This window comes from Simochromis diagramma, unplaced genomic scaffold (genome assembly GCF_900408965.1).
Source record: "Simochromis diagramma unplaced genomic scaffold, fSimDia1.1 OVJJ01000324.1, whole genome shotgun sequence".
Lineage (NCBI taxonomy): Eukaryota > Metazoa > Chordata > Actinopteri > Cichliformes > Cichlidae > Simochromis > Simochromis diagramma.
Genome location: NW_024386918.1, coordinates 91,981 through 116,283, shown reverse-complemented (window position 1 = coordinate 116,283; position 24,303 = coordinate 91,981). Strand labels below are relative to the sequence as shown.

Sequence of the window (24,303 nt, the reverse complement as noted above, 5' to 3'; positions counted from 1 at the left end):
TCACTTTCCCATGCCCTGACAGGTCAGAGATATTTTGACTGCATAAGGAGGGCATATACAGTCCTGATCAAAAGTTTAAGACCACTTCACTTGAAGAATGGCAAAAAAATCATATTTTTGCATGGCTGGATCTTAACACGATTCCAAGTAGAGCATGTAATGTGCAAGAAATGGGACTGAGACAGAACATTTTTTGAGCATGCAATTTATTGAAAACAACACTTAAACTGAAACAGGCTGTTTGACAGCTGATCAAAGGTTTAGGACGCACGTGCACATAGGACATAGCCAGCAGCCGTTTGACGCCCCTGCACTTCCCGAAGCTCAATTGTTCCACTGAAGGAAAAAGCACCCCAGACCATTATGGCACCCCCTCCACTGTGGCGCATAGAAAACATCTCAGGTGGGATCTGCTTGTCATGCCAGTAACGTTTTTGAAGCCCTTCAGCCTCAGATGCTGTCTGATGGTTATGCTGCAGTCTGCACCAGTAACGGCCTTAATTTGGGTCGAGGATAGTCCAGTGTATTGACGGACAGCCAATTGGATCCTCCAGCTCAGTGCTCGTGAAATGTTTGGGGGGTCTTCCACTTGACGTTTTGGTTCCATAACCCTAAGGATCATTTAAGAAATTCCAAATGACCGTCTTACTGGGTCCCACCTCGGCAGTGATGTTGCGCTGAGAGAGACCCTGCTTATGCAGTTCAACAACCCGACCGCGTTCAAAACGGTAAAGTTTTTTTGCCTTTGCCATCAGAACGTCATAACAGTCTGACTACCTGACAGAAGATGACAATGAATCCACATTTTTGCACAGATTTGGCTTTTTTAAGGCATTTGGCCCTAAACTTTTGATCAGCTGTAAAACAGCCTGTTTCAATTTAAGCATTGTTTTCAATAAATTGCATGCTCCAAAAAAATGCCTCACTCCCATTTCTTCTTGTTTTATGTTGAAGCTCTATTTGGATCCTTGTTAAGATCCAACCATGCAAAATATGACCTTTTTTTGCCATTTTTCAAGTACAATACAGTTCAATACAGTTTAGAAGTTTAGAACAACTTTTAATCAGAACTGTATCATAACAGGAATGTGTGGGGTTTTTTCTGGGTTACTGACAGGTGTGTGGCTTGTACATTTAATCAAGCGGAATAACAGTTCTATAAGTAGTCACCGTTGTGGCCTGTTCTGTTGTCGAATGATTATATAGTATAGATCTTTAAAAATTTTAAGAATAATAATTGCCATTGCACAAATATATTTTGGATTTTCTCTAATCCACACAGGGTCAAAAGTATATATTTAAGCTCAAAGTGGTGTCTTTTAACAAGACATAGTTTGTATTTGTCAGCATAGAAGAAATAGCTTGATAGTACTTATTTCATTGACCAATACTCTATGAGTCCAAGAAACTATTGATTTTCCAAAGCTGGTAAGATCTCTTGGAGCCTTTGTACAGATGTGCAGATTTCAAGAAGTTGATATCTGTTGAAACTGTTTTACAAAAGTTATTTGGATGTGTCACCACTTTGCCAAGCTCTTGAAAAACACCCAAATTGTCACTTGTTAATGGCTACCAAAAGCATCTGGTCTAGGTGCAACTAAGGAACATGTAGCCAAATATTAGTGGGGGGTGTATATATATATTTGAACTTGTGTGCACATTTTTGGTCATGTATGATTATGAAATCCAAAATAAATTCTACAGTACATCCAGTTCTTGGTTGTTTTTTGTGTGTGTTTTTCTTTTAGTCCTTGAAGGTATATTGATGAGACTCAGTCGACCAGGGGAAAACAACAATGGAAAGAAATCATTTAAAGCTCAAAATGTCCATGACGAGTGTATGGAAACTTTTAACCACAACTTTCTCTCTGTGTGTGTAGGGCTCATAATTGACAAATATTTATTTGACTCATGAAACACTGACACAATACAAAGGTCAATTTATTTAAAAACTGGCAAATATTACAAGTATTTAAGTTATAACCAATAATTAAATTGTTGAAAATTCATTTAAAAGATTAGACATAGCTGAAACAGATTCAGAGTTAAGTTTCCAGCATTTCTATTATCAATTTAGCCCATTATCTCTTCAAAACTGTGAATGTATGTTGACCTTGTTTTTGTTAATCTGCTTTTTGTTCATTATGTAAGTTATTATGCTATGTTATGTTACTGATGCAAATCATGCGCACAACAAATATGGACCGTGCTATGTTATGTGTTTAAAAGTTATGATGTCTTTCTTTCTTTCGTTCTTTCTTTCTGTTTTAATTGAACACTCAGGACCAGGCTTTAAAGATTTACTACGAGATATAGAACTATGTAACATGTTAAAGGTATCCTTATCTAAGCAAAAACTATGCTTTTTGGTGTGTGCACCCAAAGCTCTTTATTCTGTCAGCACTAATGTAGTAAATTGCATATGATGCCCTACATTTAACAAGATGAAAATAAACAGGAATAGTGATGCAACAACAAAATTATCAGTTTATTTACCAAATTTCCATTCTCACTTTGTTGACTGCCTTCAGCAAATAAGAAAACAGTCACCACTCTATTATAGCTTTTTCTTTCCTTGTGTCCGTTTCATGAATGCGTTTGAAAGACTTTCAAAGTTATTTATTTCTGTCCAAAAAAAGAGCAAAATAAAAATTAAAAAAAATCTCCATTAATATAATTCGTTTATTTTATTTTATATTTGCCCATGATTTAACAATTGGTGCATCTCTGTTGGAAAGGATGTGATTGAAACAAGCCAAGTTAATATATTTTAAATCAGCTAAACTGATTAGTTGTGTATGTGACTGGATTTACTGAAGTAGGGTTACCTCCTTACACAACAAGGGGCATGTCTTCTAAATCCCTGGGAATCTCCAAACAGGAGTCCTTGAAGTTGGAGCTGTGCATATGACTTTGATCGTCCTCAGGATCAAACGCTATTGCCATTGCCCCTTCCTTGAGTCCTGCCCCATCGTCCTCCATTGTCCCTTTTGTTTCAGCCTGCCTCTCTTCCTCAGTCTTGTCTTCTTTCACCTCCTCAAGCATGACACTGGCATCATATGGTCCAACCAGGCCTGCAATCTCTGGTTGGTCTGTGCCCCAGTAGCCTGTACTGCTTACTAAGTCCATGTTGGACCGTGAGGTGCGAGGGCCATAAACCTGGCGCTGAAGGCTGCAGACCTGGCATGCCAGTACCACAGTAGCAGCCAGCAAGCACACAATGAGACCTCCAGCTGAACTTATAGCAATCAGACCCATCTCAGTGTCAACCAAGCAGTCACCACGAGTGCCATTGATGGAGTTATTGTCTTCACTTGTTCTGAGGGTAGTACTCACAGCAAGTGTGGGGCTGCTTCTTTGGTCTTGTGAATAGTCTTGTGAATATATTTGAGTTGTTGAAAGGACTGCGTCAGCACCGACAGGGCAGAGTGGCAGGTGGTTGAGCAGGAGAAACAGCCAAAGAGTTTTTGCACCTTCCATCATCTCTGAAATTCTGAAACTGTTTTAGAAAAAGTAAAGCTGAAAAAAAATGTAGAACGTTATTCCAGAATGCCACTACAAGAGCTCATGATCAGAAGGTTGTTTGAACAGTTCTAGTTAAATTAATTTTTTTTTTAAAGGAAATGCTTGACTTTTGTGCTTTTAATATGATTCAAAGATGCTGCATGACAAATTCTTACCTGAAGTAGTCCTATGGAGGTCTTGGGGAAGAAATGGCACGTGACACCTGCTGCAAACTGACTGTTGAGATGGTCTGAAGTCACTTCCTGACCCCTCTTTCTGCTGGGTTTTTTTTTTGTCTTTTGGTTTGTTTGTTTTTTTGCAGAGGGTGTGATTATTTCAGAGCCTTGGGTTTGATACCACAGAGGCTTGCAGGGCTCTTACAAAAAAGGACAGACAAAAAGAAGCAATCTTTTTCAGAAATGAAGCTTTTCAGAGTTCAACCACATAGAATGCAATGAACAATTTAAGCCTCACATTTATACAACTGATCCAAAAAATAAAACTATTTCGTATTTAACCATAATGAATTTTTCCCCCTTTTCTTTAGGTTCAAAACGGGCCAGATCAATGGTGACCTGCTCATCTACCATGTCCTTCTCACCCTCAAACCCTACTATGCTAAGCCCTATGAGATAGTGGTAGACTTAACACATGTTGGACCCAGCAATCGTTTCAAGACTGACTTCCTCTCTAAGTGGTTTGTTGTCTTTCCTGGCTTTGCATATGAGAATGTGGCAGCTGTTTATGTCTACAACTGCAACACTTGGGTAAGAGAGTACACAAAGTATCATGAGCGGCTGCTGACAGGCCTAAAAGGGAGCAAGCGGCTCCAGTTCATTGATTCTCCAGCTAAGCTGGCAGAGCACATTGAACCTGACCAACAGAAGCTGCCTGCAGCCACACTGATACTGGAGGAAGACCTTAAAGTGTTCCACAATGCCCTCAAACTGGCCCACAAAGATACCAAGGTCTCAATTAAGGTAAGGTTTCAGCCAGTGAACTTGCACTAAAAATGAGCAATATAGAAATATTACCACTAAATAAACATATTAAATCACTAAAATCGTAACAGAGGTGTATCTTTAACCATCTTTATTTTCTTCTTGACCAGGTGGGTTCAACAGCCGTTCAGGTGACCTCAGCTGAGCGCACCCGCGTCCTTGGCCAGCCTGTCTTCCTCAACGATGTATATTATGCCTCCGAGATTGAGGAGATTTGCCTTGTGGATGAGAGTCAGTTCACCCTCACCATGGCCAACCAGGGCACACCCCTCACTTTCATGCACCAGGAGTGTGATGCCATAGTTCAGTCTATCATCCATATCCGGACACGCTGGGAGTTGTCGCAGCCTGACTCCATCCCTCAGCACACTAAAATCCGACCAAAAGATGTGCCTGGCACTCTCCTCAACATTGCTCTTCTCAACCTGGGCAGTTCTGACCCCAGCCTCAGGTCTGTCCTGTAGGGTCATTGTTTTGTTATTCTAGGCCAAATTCTTTGGCTTTATGGGGAATAAAGTAGGTCTGTAAAAATAACAAAGAATGTGTTTAATTTAAAATATAACTGAGATTTTTTGCTTCGGAACCAATGACACATGAATATTTGAGCATACTTTAGGTTTAAAGTTTAGACTTTGTATAAAGGTTGCTGGAAGTAAACCTAATGCAGAAGCACCTTAAACTTAGTGACTCCTGCTTGTATAAATGTTTGATAAAACAACCCTATTGCTCACATGTCTATGAAAACATAAATTTGAAGGTACTACAATGTATGAATACATTTTATATTTACATCATAAATTATAGCCCCATGTAGATGAAAATTAGATTATAAAACTGATACAAAGCAAAAACTATAGCAGTGGTCAAAAAACTCAATGCTTCAAAGTCAAATTTCAGAAACCAGTAGTTAACTGGATTAGCGATACATTCATTTTTATATACACTGTGTTTAAGGTATAAAGGTTTAGTTCAACCACCCCTCATTTCTTTGTTTTCCTTGAAAGAACCAGACATGAGCAATCGTTTTCTGGGCTTTCTTAATGTCTTCTTAATGGCACCTTTTTTACTTAAATACTTACTTTTAGTCTAGTCCTTGTACATCAGAAAAGTATTCCTGAAGACTACTTGAAGAAATTACAAGAAAGCTTCCCTAAAAGTGGTTTTGTTAAAAAATATGGGTGGACCAAAACACTGTTTTGCCTGTATTTTACTCACTAGCTCACTGCATCTATTTCCCATTTACCTAGCAAAATATAAAGAAATGAGGGATGGCTCAAGACTTTTGCGCAGTAATGTACACTTTGAACATGAGCCTAAATATTTTTGATCCAATGCAAGTGGTTCAGTTTCAAAGGAAAAACTCGAACATTTTAGCACATCTTATTGTCTTTCCAGTTTTCAGTTGAGCTTCATCGACCTGAAATAAAACTTTTGATCTACTCATTTACAACACTTATGTTTTTCAACTCAAACCTGTAAAAGTAAAGACTAAAACTGTTTTTACACTGACTTCTCTGTTTCATATCCAGATCTGCAGCTTACAACCTATTGTGTGCTTTGACCTGCACCTTTAATCTGAAGATAGAGGGCCAGCTGCTGGAGACATCAGGTCTCTGCATCCCAGCCAACAATACGCTCTTTATAGTTTCCATCAGCAAAACTCTGGCAGCCAACGAACCTCATCTGACTCTGGAGTTTCTGGAGGAGTGCATCTCAGGCTTCAGCAAGTCTAGTAAGTCTGCTTACCATCGTATTGGTTACCATACATAAGTTCTCACATACACTCAGTCATGAAACTGCGTCAGTTTATTATTCAAAGATGTTACCTCTCTAAATGGGAATAGATACATTGTACTCATACCACCACCAGCTCACCTCACTGAAATGCATAAAGTTTTAAGGTTTTTGTTTCTTTTTTTACATAACTGTGGTGGGAAGGGGAGCGTTTGGGAATGACAATATGGTTTATGATTTTACGTAGATGCTGAACTGCACAGTGCACAAAGGTCGCCAACTTTCTGTATGGTCAATCGCTACATACCTCCAAACTTCATGAGGCCTTCAAATTAGCTCAAGAACATTGCACAAAAAGCTTCATGGAATAGGTTTTCATGGCAGAGCAGCTGCATCCAAGCCTTACATCACCAAGTGTAAGGCAAAGCTTTGGATGCAGTGGTGTAAATCACACAGCCACTGGACTCTAGAGCAGTAAACACTTGTTTTGGCAATCCAATTGACGAATATCGGTTTGGCAGCTCCCAGGAGAAAGATACTGACTGACTCCAAGTATTAAGTTTGGTGGACGTTGATTGTGGTGTTGTTGTTTTTCAAGAGCTGTGCTCAGGCCCCTAGTTCCAGTAAAAGCAGCTCTTCATTTGTGAGCTTCATTTCATTGATTCAGCATACGAAGACATTTAGGGCATTTTCATGCTCACAACTTTGTGGGAACAGTCTGGTTTGGGGATGGACCTTCCCATTCTAACATGACTGTGCCCCAGGGCACAGAGCAAGCTCGATAAGGACATGGGTGAGTGAGTGTAGTGTGGAAGAACTCGACTGGCATGAACACGGTCCTGATCTCAAAACTATAGAACACCTTTACATTGAAATGGAGCAGAGACTGTGACCCAGACCCAGACAGAATGATTAAAAAAATGTCCATAAACACACTCCTAAACTTTGTGGAAATACTTCCAAGAAGATTTCAAGTTGTTATAGATGCAAAAAGTGGATTGACATCATATTAAACCCTATGGATTAAGAACGAGATATCACTACTAAAGTAAAGTGAAGTCCTCATCATGCTTTTAATATTATATATATTACCTCCCTCTGTCCTGTCTGGGACTCTCTCCAGCATTGGTCCCACATTGCTATCTGTCATCAACAGTTCAGTGACACATGGTCATGTTCTATCCTATTTTAAACATGCAGAGGTCACTCCTCCATTGAAGAAACAAAATCTTGAATCCAGCTCTACTAGTAATTATTTTAAGCCTATTTCAATAGGCCATTTATAAGCAAATTACTAGAAAAAATAGTAGCAAATCAGTTCTGATCTTTACTATGCAGATGACATATTTTTACCCTTTTCAGTCGGGCTTTCAGAGGCAGCGTTCCTTTGAAGGTCTGTAATGATCTTCTAATGGCTTCTGATGCAGGGAATTGTTCTGTGATCACTTTGTTTGGTCATAGCGCAGCCTTTGATACCATTGGAAACAAATTCCTACTTAATAGGCTTAAAGCTTTAGCTGGTGTATATGGCTCTGCCAGAGAAAGAAAGCCAGAATGGTTTTCTTCATACTTATCTTATAGGACCTTCTTTGTTAGAACAGACAAGTTCTCCTCTAACATTTCCTTCCTGACCTGCGGGGTTCCACAGGGTTCAGTTTTGACTCCATTATTATTTTCTTTCTACAGGCTTTCTTTAGCTTATTTAGTCTTTTAGTGACATTTCTTATCCATTGTATGCCAGTGACATATTCAGCTGTCATTAGCATACAATGGATAAGCTGTCATGTCTTTTAAGACTCATCTACTGGATAGGTGGTCCACCCTAATCCACTACTTAACTCAGATTGGCTCTCTATCTGTTACCTTGTTTTAAACACCAACAAGACTGAGACCGTGATTGCAGCTCCTCTTGAACTACATTCTAAAGTCAGTCAGGTTCTTGCTTCTTTCTGTCCTTGGAGTAATATTTGAGTTGCATGTAAAACCTTTGTCTGGTTCCTGTTTCTTTCATTTAAGGTACATTTCTAAATTGCAACATATGGTCTCCTCAGCTGAACTGCGTTTGTGTCATCGCGTTAGTTTAGTGTAATGCTCTGTTTACCAGCTTGGACAAATCATCCCTTTTTCACCTCCAAGCTATACAAAGTGCTTCACCCAGACTGCTAACACGTTCTAGCAAGCGTGCTCACATTACTCCTGTTTTATGTTCTCTACATTGGCTCGCAAATAGATTTTAGAATTCATTTTAAAATTCTTGTTTTAGCATACAGAGCACCAAATGGCCAGGCCCCAGATTATTTATCTCAGCTTCTTACAAAATACACTGCTGCTCGTTGTCCACGTTCACAGACTCCGAGCTGGTTGGTTGTTCCCCATACAGAGCCTTTCAGCCTGTGGCACCAAGGCTGTGGATCAGTGTACCACCACAACTGTGTTTGGTTGACTCTGCTGATTCTTTAAAAAAAAACATTTCTGTTTAATCCGGCTTTCTGTTCAGAAATGTATTTATTTATTTACTTATTTAAATTTATTTATTTATTTTAAAGCCACCTGTTAACTTTGCTGTATTTTATTAAATATTTTGTATTGTCTATTTTGGCACCTAATATTCTTGTTTATTTAGCCTGTTGTTACCCGCTGTCTGTGAAAAGTGCTTAATAAATAAACTTAAGTTCATAAGTGTTTGAAGACAGGACCATTGAATATTTTTGGCAATATAGTGATATATTATTAACATTAAAATAAACCGTAAGCTCTAAGTGCTGCTGTTCTCTTGCAGGCATCGAGCTGAAGCATCTCTGCTTGGAGTACATGACACCCTGGCTGCTCAACCTGGTCCGCTTCTGTAAGCACAATGACGATGCCAAGCGCCAGCGGGTCACTGCCATTTTGGACAAACTCATCACCATGACAATAAATGAAAAACAGATGTATCCCTCTATCCAGGCTAAGATCTGGGGCAGCCTTGGCCAGGTAAGTTTACCCAGCCCCTCAGCAGCTAAATAAGTACATGTGTCTCTCGGATTCTGGCCTTTTAACCATCTCATCTTCAGATAACAGACCTGCTGGATGTGGTCTTAGACAGCTTTATTAAGACCAGTGCCACAGGAGGCCTGGGTTCCATCAAAGCAGAGGTTATGGCTGATACTGCAGTGGCTCTAGCCTCAGGAAATGTCAAATTGGTCTCCAACAAGGTGAGAGCACATTGGCAACTAATACACACAGAAAATAATCATGTTGAATCATGTTGCAACTCGTGGAGAGGATTTAATGGTATTGATGATGGAAAGTGACTTGGGGTTCTGTTAAATGAGCAGAGCAGGTTGTTTGAGTAAACATAGACCAACATAGACCGACACACACAAACCCTGACCTGGTGTTAACACTTCTTAATAGACTCACTTCTACTTGGTCCAGGTCAGCTCATTTGGTTATGGTTAATTAAGGATATACTATGTTTAAATTATGGATTAATGATTAATGCTTTCAGGCTGCAAGTTTAAAACGTGCTTCTGTGCTGCAACTGGATCTCATACTCTACGTTCTAGCTATGTGTGCTACAGTTTTCATTTAGAAGAACAACTGTGCGTAAAGAGCAAAATTTCTCTGCCAGCTACTGGTCAGTCGAAACAGAGAGCCTGTAGTTCAGGACAGAAAAACAAATCAACAAAAAGCCACCACATCATGTGGCCTAAAAGCAGAAATGCACATGGACATGAGCCAAGGCAGCTGACAATTTTTTGCCTTTGTTATGTTTCCACACTGACAACCACAGTGGCCACAGGACTTGCATCTTTGGGTTGTCTATCAAGTCCCAATTCAGTTCAGTTCAAGTTTATTTATATAATCAAATCACAACAACAGTTGCCTCATGGTGCGTTAAATTGTAAAGACCCTACAATAATTGTCCCACAGTTTTTAACATCAAATCTTTGGTGGTCAAAGGTTACAGTGACGGTGTCCCTTAAATTCTTAATTTTTTTCTCTTTACATCTCAAAGAAATCTCTACAAATTTGGCCAAAGTCTTTAGACTTCAGGAAAAAATCATTAGATTTTGGTGGTCAAGGGCATACTCCTACTCCTACACAGAAACCTAAAATATAAAATATATTTAAATGTTAAAGTCAGTTAATAATTACTTACATACTGATGGAAGAAATAAATCCAGCTGGGATTCACTCTTGATTTGTAGAAGCTAAAGAGACAAACTCATCTAATCACTATCCATTATCTGTGTGCTGTTGTTCCAAATCCAAGCTGCTGTTTGGATAAACAAACACAATATACACAGGCAGACACAAAAGAAAACCCAAGGCCCTGGCTCCGATTATAGCAGACACCATCACTGCACTCAATAGTGGCCATTGTGAAGACTGTTGACTAAGAAAAAATCGATCTTTGAGTTGTAGTATTGTTTTTCTCTGCAGGTCAGTTTGGTCTTACTAAAGTATTGTAATGAATTTGAAAAACGATATATAAAATTGAGCATTGTACATAGCTATTAGACTTTTTACTTGAGTCTTTATCCTGGTGTTATCTGTAGAGTTACAGCATGATGTCATGGCAGTACAGCCTACTGGACACAATGGCTTCTTGTTTGCTGTTCTTGAACTCTTTGTCTCCCAAAACTTGAATAAATGCCATTTTCTAACTGGTTAGAATAGCTGTAGAGTCCAGTATGTCAGCTTCATAACCAAAATGATTAATAAGGGTCATGATTAGTATTATTAGTTTACTAGTGATACATTTATTATTAAGTTTGCATTTCCTCTTTAGTGTTGCCTTTATTGGCTCTGGTTAAGCACTCCTATAAAACCATGATTTTACTTGTACAAAATTTTACTTGAGTTCAAAATTTTTGAGAAGTTATTATTAGCTTATGCAAGGAGATACATCTTATAAGGCCTTAATGTACGGTTGTGGTTGTGCAAGGATAAAGCTTTTCTACCATTTTCTTTAAATAATCGTTTGATCGCTTGAATTTTTAAAAAGCAGCAGGAGGAAGTGGCTTTCAATGACATTTCCACAGGCTTCTACGGAGAACATAGACATTCACAGACATTCACAAACTGATTGAATATCATGAGTAATGCCCCCAGTAAACTTTTTCCAGTTAACCCCTGTGGAAGTCGTCTTTAATACCGTAGCTTCTTAGAGATCGGGTGTGGTGTGTGGATGTGCTCTTCTCTGTTTTCTTTTTTCTTTATGCTCATAAAGTCTGGATAATGACAGAAACTGCCCTTCTAGAAAAATAGAAGAAAATAAAGTGTTTGATGTAAGGCATGCATTACACCCAACAACTTTCACAGGCACTTAGTAACTGTACTATTGTACAGATGCATTAAGCTGGAAAAGGCAACACATTTCTAAAAACGGTTTCTCACGTGGAGATTCCATCTTATGAATCTATGTTGCACAGACTCAAGGTCTGCAGGGGAGACGAGGAGGATGGGGAGAGCCCATGGGACTTCCTCTGAGCAAACATTGGATAGTTTTTCATGTCATAAATCAGATCTCATATGCAATACAGTACATTTTACTATTGGGGACTAGATTTCCACTCATTCTTATCGTAACTGTTCTGCTCCTGTCAGTTATTATTTTATTCTATAACAAATTCTGATACCTGAATCAATAACCCTGTACCAACAGACCAAGCTTTATTTTTTTGTTTTTTCAACTTTCAGTTCTGAAAAATGGGTGAAAATAAGCAACAAAAAACTGCAAAAGGTTATGTGGCTAGCTAACATCTGTATTCATGTGTCCACTGTAGAAAAAACAATGAATAATAATGGTGTTAATTGAAGGACGCAACTGAGGCAACGTTCAGATAATAGCATAAGTGACACCTTGAACTCGGTGACATAATGCTTAGAAGCAGATGCAGCAAACAATGAGCCGAAGCTTCGGAGAGAATAAGGACTTGATCCTGACCTTTAACCCAAATGAGATGCTAAGACATAACCTAAATTGGGCAGTTCAAGACATGCTAGACATAATGATTCTGCACCTATTCTTTGTGGTAGGTCATTGGGCGGATGTGTAAGATCATCGACAAGACGTGTCTGTCCCCAACGCCAACACTGGAGCAGCACCTGATGTGGGATGACATTGCCATCTTGGCTCGCTACATGCTCATGTTGTCCTTCAACAACTCTCTAGATGTGGCAGCCCACTTGCCTTATCTGTTCCATGTGGTAACCCTGCTAGTAGCCACTGGGCCTCTGTCCCTCAGGGCCTCCACTCACGGTTTGGTCATCAACATTATCCACTCCCTCTGCACCTGCTCTCAGCTCAACTTCAGTGGTGAGGAAGTGTTTGTTCATTTGTTTTCTTCTTTATTGGTCAGTGAATAATGGGAGGTATCTTCATAAAGCTAGATGCATGAGTTTGCATGGCGTGCAGGCACACAATGGACACACAAAACAAAAAGCGAGTAAGCTACTGTGACCTGAAAAAAGAACCATGTTTTTGTGTTGAATACAGAGGAAACAAAGCAGGTTCTGAGGCTGAGTCTGACTGAGTTCTCCCTGCCCAAGTTCTACCTGCTGTTTGGCATCAGCAAAGTCAAATCAGCCGCTGTGATTGCCTTCCGCTCCAGCTACAGAGACCGCTCATTCTCACCAGGCTCTTATGAGAGGGAGACCTTTGCACTGTCCTCCCTCGAAACCGTCACTGAGGCCTTACTGGAAATCATGGAGGTGAGCTGAGAAAATCAGGATTTTTACATGTTTTTGCTTTTTCTCTGCCTTCCTACTACCCTTTTTCGTTTAATAAAAAGTTATTATTATAAAATTGACTGTTTGTCTAATTACTGTATTTAGTTTATTAAATACTGATTGAGTTATGTGTTTTTGGTCCAGGCTTGTATGAGGGACATACCAAGCTGCAAGTGGTTAGACCAGTGGACAGAACTTGCACAAAAGTATGATCTTCTTGTGTTCTATTGTATTTCATTCAGTTGCATAGATTTTCAGTGTGGAACAGGTATTTATTTGTCTTTGGATTCCAGGTTTGCATTCCAATACAACCCATCTCTTCAGCCCAGAGCACTGGTGGTGTTTGGCTGCATCAGTAAAAGAGTGAGCCATGGCCAGATCAAGCAGATCATTCGAATCCTAAGCAAGGCTAGCCCTCTGCTCAGCATAGACCGGGTGAGGGCCTTGAGTCATTTACCATGCAGTCTGATCCGTGAACAGAACGTGTGTTTCAGTCCTTTACGTGTCTACATAGACGTTTGTAGAGTAAAGCTGCTTCACATACACCTGTGAATTTTACTTCACTGTCTCTTTGACTTCTTTATTCCGTGCATTGTGTACGGTGTAAACGGTAACATTTAACTGAAAAATTATGTTTAATATTTTGTTCTTCTTCCTTCTTTTTATTTCACTCACTCTTCTTTTCGTTTCAGGGTCTAGAGAGCTGTCTGAAGGGGCCAGACAATTACAACAGCCAAGTATTAATAGAGGCCACAGTCATTGCTCTGACTAAGCTACAACCTCTACTCAGCAAGGTATTCAACTAGTATAAATCTACTTTTTGTCACAGTTGGGAAACCTTTCAGAAATTCACAATTCTGTTCAAAATCAAATTGTTTCAAACTGTTTGATCTTTTCCTTTCTTTTCAACTTGGTAACTCTGTACATCATATTGTTATAAAGTAAAACTTTATTGGCTCTTTGTTTATCACTATCCCCTTTGTAATATTAATTAAATTTGTCTTTATTTGTTTAATCTCCCAGGAATCTCCCATGCACAAAGCTCTGTTCTGGGTGGCAATAGCTGTGCTGCAGCTGGATGAAGTCAACCTTTACTCAGCTGGAACGGCCCTGCTGGAGCAGAACCTCCACACTCTGGACACAATGCGTGTTTTCAATGATAAGGTAAAAAACATTATTTACTGCTTTTTCATTCCTGCAGTTGTATATTGTTTGAATTAAAGACCATCCATCGGGTGACAATCTACTTTTTGCTTTGTATATGTATAATTTAGTTTGTAACAATGCCCAGGAACATTGTTTATGTGAATATGGCTAATAACTTCAGCTCATCCACTGTAGGCACGCTTTCACTTTAGAAAAGTGGGTAGTGGTGATGGTAAGTAACCAGATGACTGCAGTGTTTCTCAGGTTTCCCTCTGTGATCAGGTTATTGAAGTGAACGTAAACACATTCATTTATAAGACAGTAAGAATATCGTCTGGCACTGCACATCACCCATTACTTTTATGTAGAACTTCTCTGACAGGAGCTAAAAAACTGATTGGTCTTTTTTGTATGTTAAATGTCTTCAAGAATCTAATAAAGAGATATTTGATTCAGTATTTAGCACTAGACTTCCATCATGTAGCCAAAAGTAACATCTGTGTGCAGGAAATATATTGTGGCCATACATCGACATGGCCATTGATAAGGAGTCTTTTTTTAACATATAATTTGTCCTGCAGAGTCCAGAAGAAGTATTCATGGAGATCAGGCGTCCTTTAGAATGGCACTGTAAGCAGATGGATCACTTTGTCGGCCTCAACTTTAGCGCCAACTTTAACTTTGCACTGGTGGGCCACCTACTCAAAGGTAAACTGGTGTGTCATGATTCTAAACACTTGTTTGTAGATATTTAGTCTGCAAAAACACAGTTAAACAGACACACAAATCTGCTGTCAGTGTGATTTTAGAAATGAAGCTTCAGAATATGTACATAGGAAGTGCTATGTCTAAAAATGGCTGTCTGCATTTAACTACAGTGTCTAAGAAAGGAAGTCACACAGCGTGACTGTGAAAAGCAACGCGTTTTATTATGTGTGTGGGTTTGTCCCCCTCAGCACTATATTTTGTTTGATTGTTTTTGTACACAATGACATTTCCATTGCCGTCTGTCTTTCTGTTTCTCAGCATGTTTTATACATGTCTTTCAGGCTACAGGCACCCATCAGCCACCACAGTCGCAAGGACAGTGAGAATCCTTCACACACTGTTGGCTCTCATCAGCAAGCATCTGAAATGTGACAAGTTTGAGGTCAACACCCAGAGTGTGGCCTATCTGGCTGGTACATAAGATGTTCAGTGTCGTTTTACTGCAATTTTCAGCACTTTCACACATTTGAAATACCTTTCATTTGCTGGATATTTGAGGTCATCATGTGATGAAGTTGAGGAACTTGGGTAGTGTTTGCTAACTCAGATATCAGAGGATCTTAGCATTAATATTGAACCAATGTCTGAGCTGTTAACCCTGCGTAGTTGAAGTGGTTTGGATGTGCCCTTCTAACAGCTATGATATCGTAACTAACATTTTGTTGTTTTGTGTAGCACTACTCACTGTATCTGAGGAGGTCCGAAGTCGCTGCAGCCTCAAACACAGGAAGTCACTATTAATTTCTGACCTCTCCATGGACCCAGTGCCTATGGACACCTTCTCAAGTCATATGACTGATCCTACGTGCAGGTGAGCTCATTAAAAGACAATAAAAACTAAGGACAACAAACTACGGTGGAAGTTAGTTAAAGAGCATCAGTCTGCTCACTGATGCTTCTGTTTTCAATAGTCTTCTACTTGTGCTACACCAAATGTGTGTAGAGATGCTTGGCCTCCTTAAAACTGATGATGAATAAATAAATAAATACTTTAATAAGACAATTTGAAACAATAGTTTTACTAATAATGTATACATTATTATAAAATGCTGTAAATTGCCTGCTGTGAACCACCTGTATTTTTTGTTAATTTCTTTTTTAAACTTTTCTTCTGTGCTCTGCACATCTCTGTCAAATCACTACAGTAATTTTAAAGCCAAAAATAATGTTTTACAGACAGGTAAGCCCAAGAAGGCCAGTGACTTCTAAATTCTGTCCCAAATATCACTTGCTATGGCTGGCTATAATTTTAACACACATGCACAGTTCTCTGTGGAGGAATCATTGGCAGAAAGTATTTTTGAACACTGTGTAAAGACAATCATCTTCTTTGCCATCGAGTTGGGGAACATGCAATGTTAAAATGAGGGATTCTTGCTTTTCATATTTTAATGCTTGTTGTTCAGCTGCTGCACTTCATTTGTATTACATTAAAACTATCGTCACCTCTTAATGAGGAAATAAGAGCCTTCCTTCTTCAAACAAGTAGCAAACTTTGTCTGTCTGTGAAATATGCAGAAGTCATTTGTTTAGTTTCTTTTTTTAGGTCTGCTCATACAAAGAAAACAGTTTTCAGTGAATAGATGCCTTCATGGAAACTCCGACATCAGAAAATCACAATTGTTGGTTTCAACTAAAACCAACAATTTGTTTCAACAAAATCAGAATTTTGAGCAGAAAAAAACCTTAAATTTATATTAGTTATATTAATATTGTAAAAGAACCCACCCATCACTTTACTCACACTCTAGATCTTGTTTTAACATATGGCAAAAAAAAAAAAACCCTGAACATTTAACAGTGTTTCCTGAAAACCCTCTTTTGTCTGATCATTTCCTGATTTAAATTTACAATAGTTGGTTACACAGCAGTGGGGAGTAGGTTTCTTCACAGTAGACGTCTTTCTGAAAGCGCTGTAACTAAGTTTAAGAATATAATCCACCCACTGTTATCATCTTCAATGCCCTGTACCAACACAGAGCAGAGCAGCTACCTGAACGCTACCCCAACAGAGGTCGATTATCTTGTTAATAATTTTACCTCCTTACTATCATCATCATCATCATTGTTTATTTATATAGCACTTTAAAAACACACAAGGCTGACCAAAGTGCTGAACAATAGATACTATGTATGACACTGGATACTGTAGCTCCTGTGAAAAATAGTATCTCAAACCAGAAGTACCTGACTCCGTGGTATAATTCTCAAACACGCAGCCTAAAGCAGATGACTCGTAAGCTGGAGAGGAAATGGTGTATCACAAATTTAGAGGATCATCATTTAGCCTGGAGAAATAGTTTGTTGCTGTATAAGAAAGCCCTCCACAAACCTCGAACATCTTACTATTCGTCACAGATTGAAGAAAATAAGAACAACCCCAGGTTTCTCTTCAGCTCTGTAGCCAGGCTGACAAAAAGTCAGAGCTCTGTTGAGCCAACCATCCCTTTAACGTTAACTAGTAATGAATTCATGATTTCACAAATAAAATTTTAACCATTAGAGAAGAAATGACCCATAATCATCTCACAGATGTAACATTATCTCTGTGCTTGTCTTGCTAGACCTCCGTTCGGCGTTCAATGTTGACCATAATATTCTATTAGAACAATTAGAGTAAGCTGTAGGCATTACAGGTACTGCGCTGCAGTGGTTTGTATCATGTCTATCTAATAGACTCCAGTTTGTTGTAAATGGAGAGTCCTCTTCACACACTAAGGTTAATTATGGTGTTCCACAGGGTTCTGTGCTAGGACCAATTCTGTTTACATTACACATGCTTCCCTTAGGCAGTGTCAATTTGATGTTAAAGTGCAATCCAGAATCTAAAATGACTACAAAACTTTTAACTGGTGGTTATACCCCTTTCAGCCAGTGTCCCTAACACACATTTCAGTTTAGGGCCAGTTAAAATTATTTCAATTTTTTTAATTAAGGCTTAAAAGGTTTGCAGTAACTGATTTGTTAATGTCAGTTAAACACAATGTTAGAGACTTCAGGACAGGTCATATTGCAGGGTACACTAAATCTGAGAAACTGAGTTATGACAGTAGGTTTAACAGCTTATTGACACTCGATTGGATTTTGTTCTCCATTTTATCCATCTACTTTTCGTGCGTGTGTGTGCGTGTGTGTGCGTGTGTGTGCGTGTGTGCGCGTGCGTGTGTGTGCGTGTGTGTGTGTGTGTGTGTGTGCGTGTGTGTGTGCGTGCGTGCGTGCGTGCGTGTGCGTGTGTGTGTGTGTGTGTGTGCGCGTGTGTGTGCGTGTGTGCGCGTGTGTGCGCGTGCGTGTGTGTGCGTGTGTGTGTGTGTGTGTGCGTGTGTGTGTGTGTGCGTGCGTGCGTGCGTGTGTGTGTGTGTGTGTGTGCGCGTGTGTGTGCGTGTGTGTGCGTGTGTGCGCGTGTGTGCGCGTGCGTGTGTGTGCGTGTGTGTGTGTGTGTGTGTGTGCGTGTGTGTGTGTGTGCGTGCGTGCGTGCGTGTGTGTGTGTGTGTGTGTGTGCGCGCGCGTGCGTGCGTGTGTGTGCGTGTGCGTGCGTGCGTGTGTGTGTGCGTGTGTGTGTGTGTGTGTGTGCGTGTGTGTGCGTGTGTGTGTGTGTGTGTGTGCGTGTGTGTGTGTGTGTGTGCGTGTGTGTGTGTGTGTGTGTGTGTGTGTGTGCGTGTGTGTGTGTGTTGTCGGTGTTGTTTGGGGTTCTTTTCTCCCATCATGGCACGGATATGTTTTTTGATTGCGGCATCATTTCATGCTCTATTCCTGTAAGTATTAGTTAGTAGTCCAATGTTTAGTTTCGTGACCAAAGATGGAACCACAATTCTGTTTGGTTAGTTATCTGTCATTAGGGACAGTTGTCCACCTTCCTCTATTGTGGAATTCCTAGGTTAAAAATGAGTTTGTAACCTACTTGCTAACAATTGTTCTGTTACTGTCCTCTCAGAACTTTGAATGAGACTCAGCCGTGGACATCACCTCAGGTTTCAGAGCGCTACCTTTCAGCTCATTATCCAACAATGGGCCAGATTAGCCCTCGAACACGCAAGTCGATGAGCCTCGACATGGGTCAGCCTTCACAGGCCAACACCAAGAAGCTCTTGGGTATGTCCAATCCCTCAGTTTTTGTTACATCTGTCAGTCTTTCCTTAGAAGGACCCCCCGAATATCTGTGTTAAATCTCCACATTTCAAGTCTTCTGTGTGTGTGTGTGTGTGTGTGTGTGTGTGTGTGTGTGTGTGTGTGTGTGTGTGTGTGTTGGCTAGGCACCCGGAAGAGCTTTGATCATCTCATATCAGACTCCAAAGCACCAAAGAGACCAGAAATGGAGTCAGGCATGACTACCCCTCCAAAGATGAGGCGTGTAGCAGAGAACGACTATGAGATAGGTGAGAGTATAGCACAAGGTATTGATCCTAGCACATCCTTCTATGTTTGATATGATTCTGAAGTTTGTTCAAGGACATATTCTATGTGATACCTGATTGTTGTAATTACAGAGACACAGAGAATTGGAAACTCTCACCTTCGCAAGGTGTCTGTATCAGAGTCCAATGTTCTGCTGGACGAGGAGGTGCTTACCGACCCAAAGATCCAGGCTCTGCTGCTCACTGTGCTGGTGAGGAAACACACCATACAGCTTACTTTATATGCTGTTACTTTTCAGCTCATGTTCACTTTTCACTCTTGTTGTTGTTTTTCAGGCCACCCAGGTCAAATACACCACTGATGACTTTGACCAGCGGATTCTGTATGAGTATTTAGCTGAAGCTAGTGTTGTCTTCCCAAAGGTTTTTCCAGTTGTGTAAGTAATGAACATGTCTAGTCCTGGTTATCTTGAGGTTTACTTTTTTTGTTTGTTTGTTTGACCTGAAAAATTTGACCTTTGAATTTTTCAGATATTTTTTGAGTATAAAGGTAAAGTCTTCATGGTTATAACTGGGACCCAATATAAGCAGACAGGATCAAATGGCTGCTGCCAGTCTTCTGTTCTTGTTCAGATTAGGTGAAATTATCCTGGGATCTTTTTGGACAATGGTTGATTTTCTGTAGTGGTAGGCCAGGCTTCATTTTGCTCTTAGATAGGGAAGCTTTCCAATCCAATACTTTGCCAATCCACCCCCAGACTCATTAAAGAGCCACTGTTCCATATAGGAGGCAGCTTGCTCAGTCTTTTATCTGAATGGTTATCAGCGCCTTCTAACCAATATTTTCAGTTAAAATGTTAGTTTTAACAAATATATCCTACATCAGAACAGACGAACTCTGCTATAGGTGTTCGCTTCACTAAGATTTTATAATGCTGGAAGTTTTTTCTCATTTTTACACTCTTTGTGGTAATTGTCAGTGAAAATGTACCTCGATACTTTCAATTAGCAGTAAAACCCTTGAGCTTTTTAAAAGGCTAACTTGTATAACCGCATAACCATGTGCCCCAATATTGTTTTCTCTGTTCACCCTCTCAGCCACAATCTACTGGACTCCAAGATCAACACTGTGCTATCCATGTGCCAGGATATCAATCTCCTGAACCCTGTCCACGGCATTGTCCAGAGTGTGGTGTACCATGAGGAGTCACCCCCCCAGTACCAACCTTCCTATTTACAAAGTAAATTGATTTACAAGCTCTACACGCCAGCCTTCCTAGTTTTGCACTTAGTTATGTCACCTGATGCTGACGGGTACTGAAAATGGATAGAAGCTTGTAGATATTTATTCACTGAGTTGTCTTCCCCCGTTCTTAGAAGCTAAAGAAAAAAGAAGACAATTGGACTTCTTTAACTTTATGAAGATGTTTCACTACTTTCATTCCCTTCTCTTCCTTTCTCTCAATTCACAGGCTTTGGCTTTAATGGACTTTGGAGGTTTGCTGGACCCTTCTCTAAGGTACAAATAACATTTTCCTCCTGTCAATTAGTTATTTTCACTTGGGCCGCTTCAGCTGCCTTGCAGTAGAATTTCAGCTTACTAAGGAAGTACACAGCAGATCTACAACCAGGTTGTCAGTTGGTGTGTTGAAATATGAAGCATCAACTCTTGGAAGCACATACATAAATACCAAAAAGTAGCAGAGAGGCTGAAAATGATCTGTGGTCTGCTTTCATGTTGATATTGGATTATGCCGCTTCGGAAAACTAGCAAAACCCAAAACTCAATAATACAGACTCCTGAATTGCATTGACAATGTTGACTAAATGACTAATTGACTGAATATTTATTTATTTTCTTATGTTTTTTAATTTTATTTTTAAACGTTGCCCATTTTGACATATTGATATTGAATGGTTCAGCATGGAATCCTAATGTTTACACTTCTACTTTTTTCTGAGGGTGACTGGAATGTTTTTTAGTTTTGACATACCAGTTTAAGATCCTGGGAGAACATATGCTTACAAAACTTAAGTTTATACAGAAAGATGTTCAGGGGCCGTATGAATGTTCTACCTCTATCTAACAGACACGCACTCTATCACTCAAAAACACACACAGAAAGTGTTTTATTGGCCTTCTCTATCAATTTCTTCCATATTTACTGCATAACATTTTTGAAATGTTTCAGTCGGGTTTCAGGGCCCACAACAGAATCTGCCCTGCTAAAAGTATACATTGATGTGCTCCTGTCAGTTTACTCTGGGGACTGTACCATCCTCCTCCTCAACCTGCACTTTAGTGCTGGTATCAGCTGCAGAGAACTACACTGGTTCAGTTCAGTTTTATTTTGCTATACAGGACCAATCACAACAACAGTTGCCTCAGGGCGCTTTACCTCATACCTGAAAAATAAAACTTTCTCTGTCATCATTGGAAATTATTCTTCAACAGCAACACTTTGCTGTGTACCTCAGGTTCCATCTTATCACTTGTGTAGAAAGAGCATAGAAAAAAGTGCTTGTGCAAATGAGTTGTTTAAAGCGATATATAAGAACCAGTCCATAGTTCAATTTAAATGAACTAAACACTTCAGGTGTGAAAGCACCTTTAAACTCAGAGGGGACCGGACGTTTGCTGTGGTTGGTCAAATCTGCTCTCTCAATTAAGTCTTTTAAAACTAGACTTAAAACTTATTTTTAGTCATCGGTATTTGAGTTTATCCGAGTCTTTCTGCTCATCGCATCTCCTGTGCCTTTTTTGGGGCATGACTGTGTATGTTTTGCACCCCCAAATATCATTAGTTTCTTATTTATTTCTGTGTTCTCTTGTTTTTTCCCCATTCTTCTTTTAATACAGCACTTAAGTTTAAAGAACTCTATGCAGTCCTGTATACATGTACTGTTACTCCTTCCAAAAGAATTCAGAGTGTGAGTAGCAGCCAGGTGCTGCTAATAAAATGCTCTTGATAAACCAATCATCAGAAAGTGTCAGCACCTTTAGAAATCCAGTTTTGGCATTATTATTTATTAGTGGAAAGACTCAAACAGTTGCCAATCTTAATTTGAGAAAACTTATCCCAATGACTCAAACCATGCAATGGTTTGCACTTAGTGAAACTGCAAAATACCTAAAGGCAGGCTACAGAGGCCTCAGGTAGCATGTTAAATGTTTATGACAGTACAAGTAAAGAAAGACTCCAGTGTGGCTTGGTTTGGAGGGATTTCCAGAAGAAAGCTGTTTGTCTCTAAAATGAACATTGCAGCACAGATTAGGTTTGTAAAGATACATCAGAGCAAACCACAAGACTTCTGGAACCATTTTCTTTGAATAAACAAGAACAAATTGGAGATGTTTGTCATTAATTACAGCATCTGGCCACCTTGTTGACCATCAACTCCTCTGTATATCAAAGTATTCTAGAGTCAAGGGGCCAACTGTCTGACAGTTAAAACTTGATAAAAACTGGGTCATGTCACAAAAATATTCTTCAGCACACCAGGAAATCTGCAACAGAAAGGTTGAAGAAAGAGAATTAGTTGTTGTTGAAAGCCCAGAGTCCAGCAAGTATTCAAAATAAAAAGTGTCTAAATTAAGAAAACCTCTCATGCGCACAGCAGTTTTGTCAACACCACCAACAGTTTGTTTTCATGAAGCAATTAGTAAAGCAATGTTAAATAATTTTAATTATAACCAGTGAAACAGAGCATGTTACCATCCCATCTGAAAAATCCACCCGATAAAGTGTTGACACGGGCCAGATTTTTATGCTCTTTCGGCATTTGGTTGCAGTTGTTATGCAGACGACATTGGGTTTCACTGACTGAAGATGAACCTCGTCTGTGCTGCTGTTAGTGTCATGGCTACTGAACGGACCCACGCGCAGACAGTTCTTTCAAGGAAACAAAAGAGGGGATTTATTTACAACAGGGATCACCTTAGTGCAAAATATATGTACAGTGAGTTGGGAGGGGGTCCAGGGCTCCAGGGAGAGAAGGGGGGGGGGAATCCACACACACGCTTCCTCCTCCACTCAGTCACCGCCACCGCTCCTCCGCACACACGCACTCCTCTTCAGCCGCACTCGCTCCAACACTCCACACACTGCCCCACTCGGACAGGTCCGGTGATTCGGTCCAGAATCTACAGACAGAAGGTCAAGGTTAGTTCCACAACATAAAACACGTGTAAGCGATTCTTCTTTGAATATGCCGCGAGCACGAACTCAGGTGGTTCGACGTTCCAGCGGTGAGCTGCTCTGTGCCACTGCCTTAAATAGCAGCTGGGGAAATCAGCCAGATCAGCCGCAGGTGGACACCATCCACAGGGGTGCGTGGGCCAAGAGTGAGAGCCCGTAATGAGCTCCACCCAGGCAGAGAGGAGGAGGAGAGACAAAAACCAAACTAACAACAACAAAACCTGTAGCCAGCGTGGGCCAACCAGAGAGACACGGGGACCGTGACAGTTAGACCTTGTTACCTGACTCTGATGTTGCTCATTGTGTTTGTTGTTTGTGCAGCAAACCCAGATTCCAGACTACGCTGAGCTGATTGTCAAGTTCTTGGAGGCATTGATTGACAGCTACCTGCCAGCAGCTGACGAGGAACGAGGGGAGGAGCAACTGAGGACACCTACTTCCCCCTACCCTCCTACCAGCCAGAGCCAGCTTAGCATCACTGCCAACCTCAACCTGTCAAACTCGATGACCTCACTGGCCACTTCACAGCACTCACCAGGTGTCCATCTCTCTCTACAACAAAAAGCATACAGTCACTCTAACTCTCTGTATTAAAGCTTCCTGTTTTTTCACCTCGTCTACATGTTTTACTTCATCATCTAGTGAAATCAAATCAAAATGTTCTCATCCAAGTCACAGTCCAGAGAGAAAGCTGGTCACATTCTTGTCCTACGTTACCTCCTTTTGTTTGAAAAGAAATTTCTTGTAAAGGGTTAAATATTTACCAGGAAATTTTCATCAATCATCTCGAGGGGGTTAGATGCTGAGAATTATTTTTTTGGACTAGAATTACTGCTTGCACAAAGAGAAGACTTTGAGACATGCGTAGTGTTATCTCAT

General features: G+C 40.1%; 2 protein-coding genes across 2 annotated transcripts in view; one reads left to right on the top strand and one right to left on the bottom strand.

Annotated features, from left to right (window-relative positions):
• Window positions 1-24,303, top strand: part of nf1a (neurofibromin 1a) — a 143,178-nt gene that overhangs the window by 114,645 nt on the left and 4,230 nt on the right. The window contains exons 36-56 of the mRNA XM_040036473.1: window positions 4,052-4,484; window positions 4,616-4,956; window positions 6,035-6,237; window positions 9,019-9,212; window positions 9,293-9,433; window positions 12,267-12,546; window positions 12,727-12,941; window positions 13,104-13,165; window positions 13,253-13,394; window positions 13,652-13,753; window positions 13,983-14,123; window positions 14,687-14,813; window positions 15,155-15,286; window positions 15,549-15,684; window positions 18,805-18,962; window positions 19,124-19,246; window positions 19,358-19,476; window positions 19,562-19,662; window positions 20,324-20,466; window positions 20,698-20,744; window positions 23,746-23,962. Coding sequence (XP_039892407.1) covers window positions 4,052-4,484; window positions 4,616-4,956; window positions 6,035-6,237; window positions 9,019-9,212; window positions 9,293-9,433; window positions 12,267-12,546; window positions 12,727-12,941; window positions 13,104-13,165; window positions 13,253-13,394; window positions 13,652-13,753; window positions 13,983-14,123; window positions 14,687-14,813; window positions 15,155-15,286; window positions 15,549-15,684; window positions 18,805-18,962; window positions 19,124-19,246; window positions 19,358-19,476; window positions 19,562-19,662; window positions 20,324-20,466; window positions 20,698-20,744; window positions 23,746-23,962 — 3,557 coding nt within the window. The remainder of the gene's footprint in view (window positions 1-4,051; window positions 4,485-4,615; window positions 4,957-6,034; window positions 6,238-9,018; window positions 9,213-9,292; window positions 9,434-12,266; window positions 12,547-12,726; window positions 12,942-13,103; window positions 13,166-13,252; window positions 13,395-13,651; window positions 13,754-13,982; window positions 14,124-14,686; window positions 14,814-15,154; window positions 15,287-15,548; window positions 15,685-18,804; window positions 18,963-19,123; window positions 19,247-19,357; window positions 19,477-19,561; window positions 19,663-20,323; window positions 20,467-20,697; window positions 20,745-23,745; window positions 23,963-24,303) is intronic.
• LOC120736408 lies at window positions 1,950-4,045 on the bottom strand. Its single transcript, XM_040036466.1, has 2 exons — window positions 3,681-4,045; window positions 1,950-3,485 (listed from the first exon to the last, which is right to left on the bottom strand). The coding sequence occupies exon 2, from the start codon at window positions 3,481-3,483 to the stop codon at window positions 2,833-2,835; it is 651 nt and encodes a 216-aa protein (XP_039892400.1). The 5' UTR covers window positions 3,484-3,485; window positions 3,681-4,045; the 3' UTR covers window positions 1,950-2,832.

Excerpts from the sequence above, each read along its gene's own strand:
- LOC120736408 (XM_040036466.1), bottom strand. The coding sequence starts at position 3,483 with ATGATGGAAGGTGCAAAAACTCTTTGGCTGTTTCTCCTGCTCAACCAC.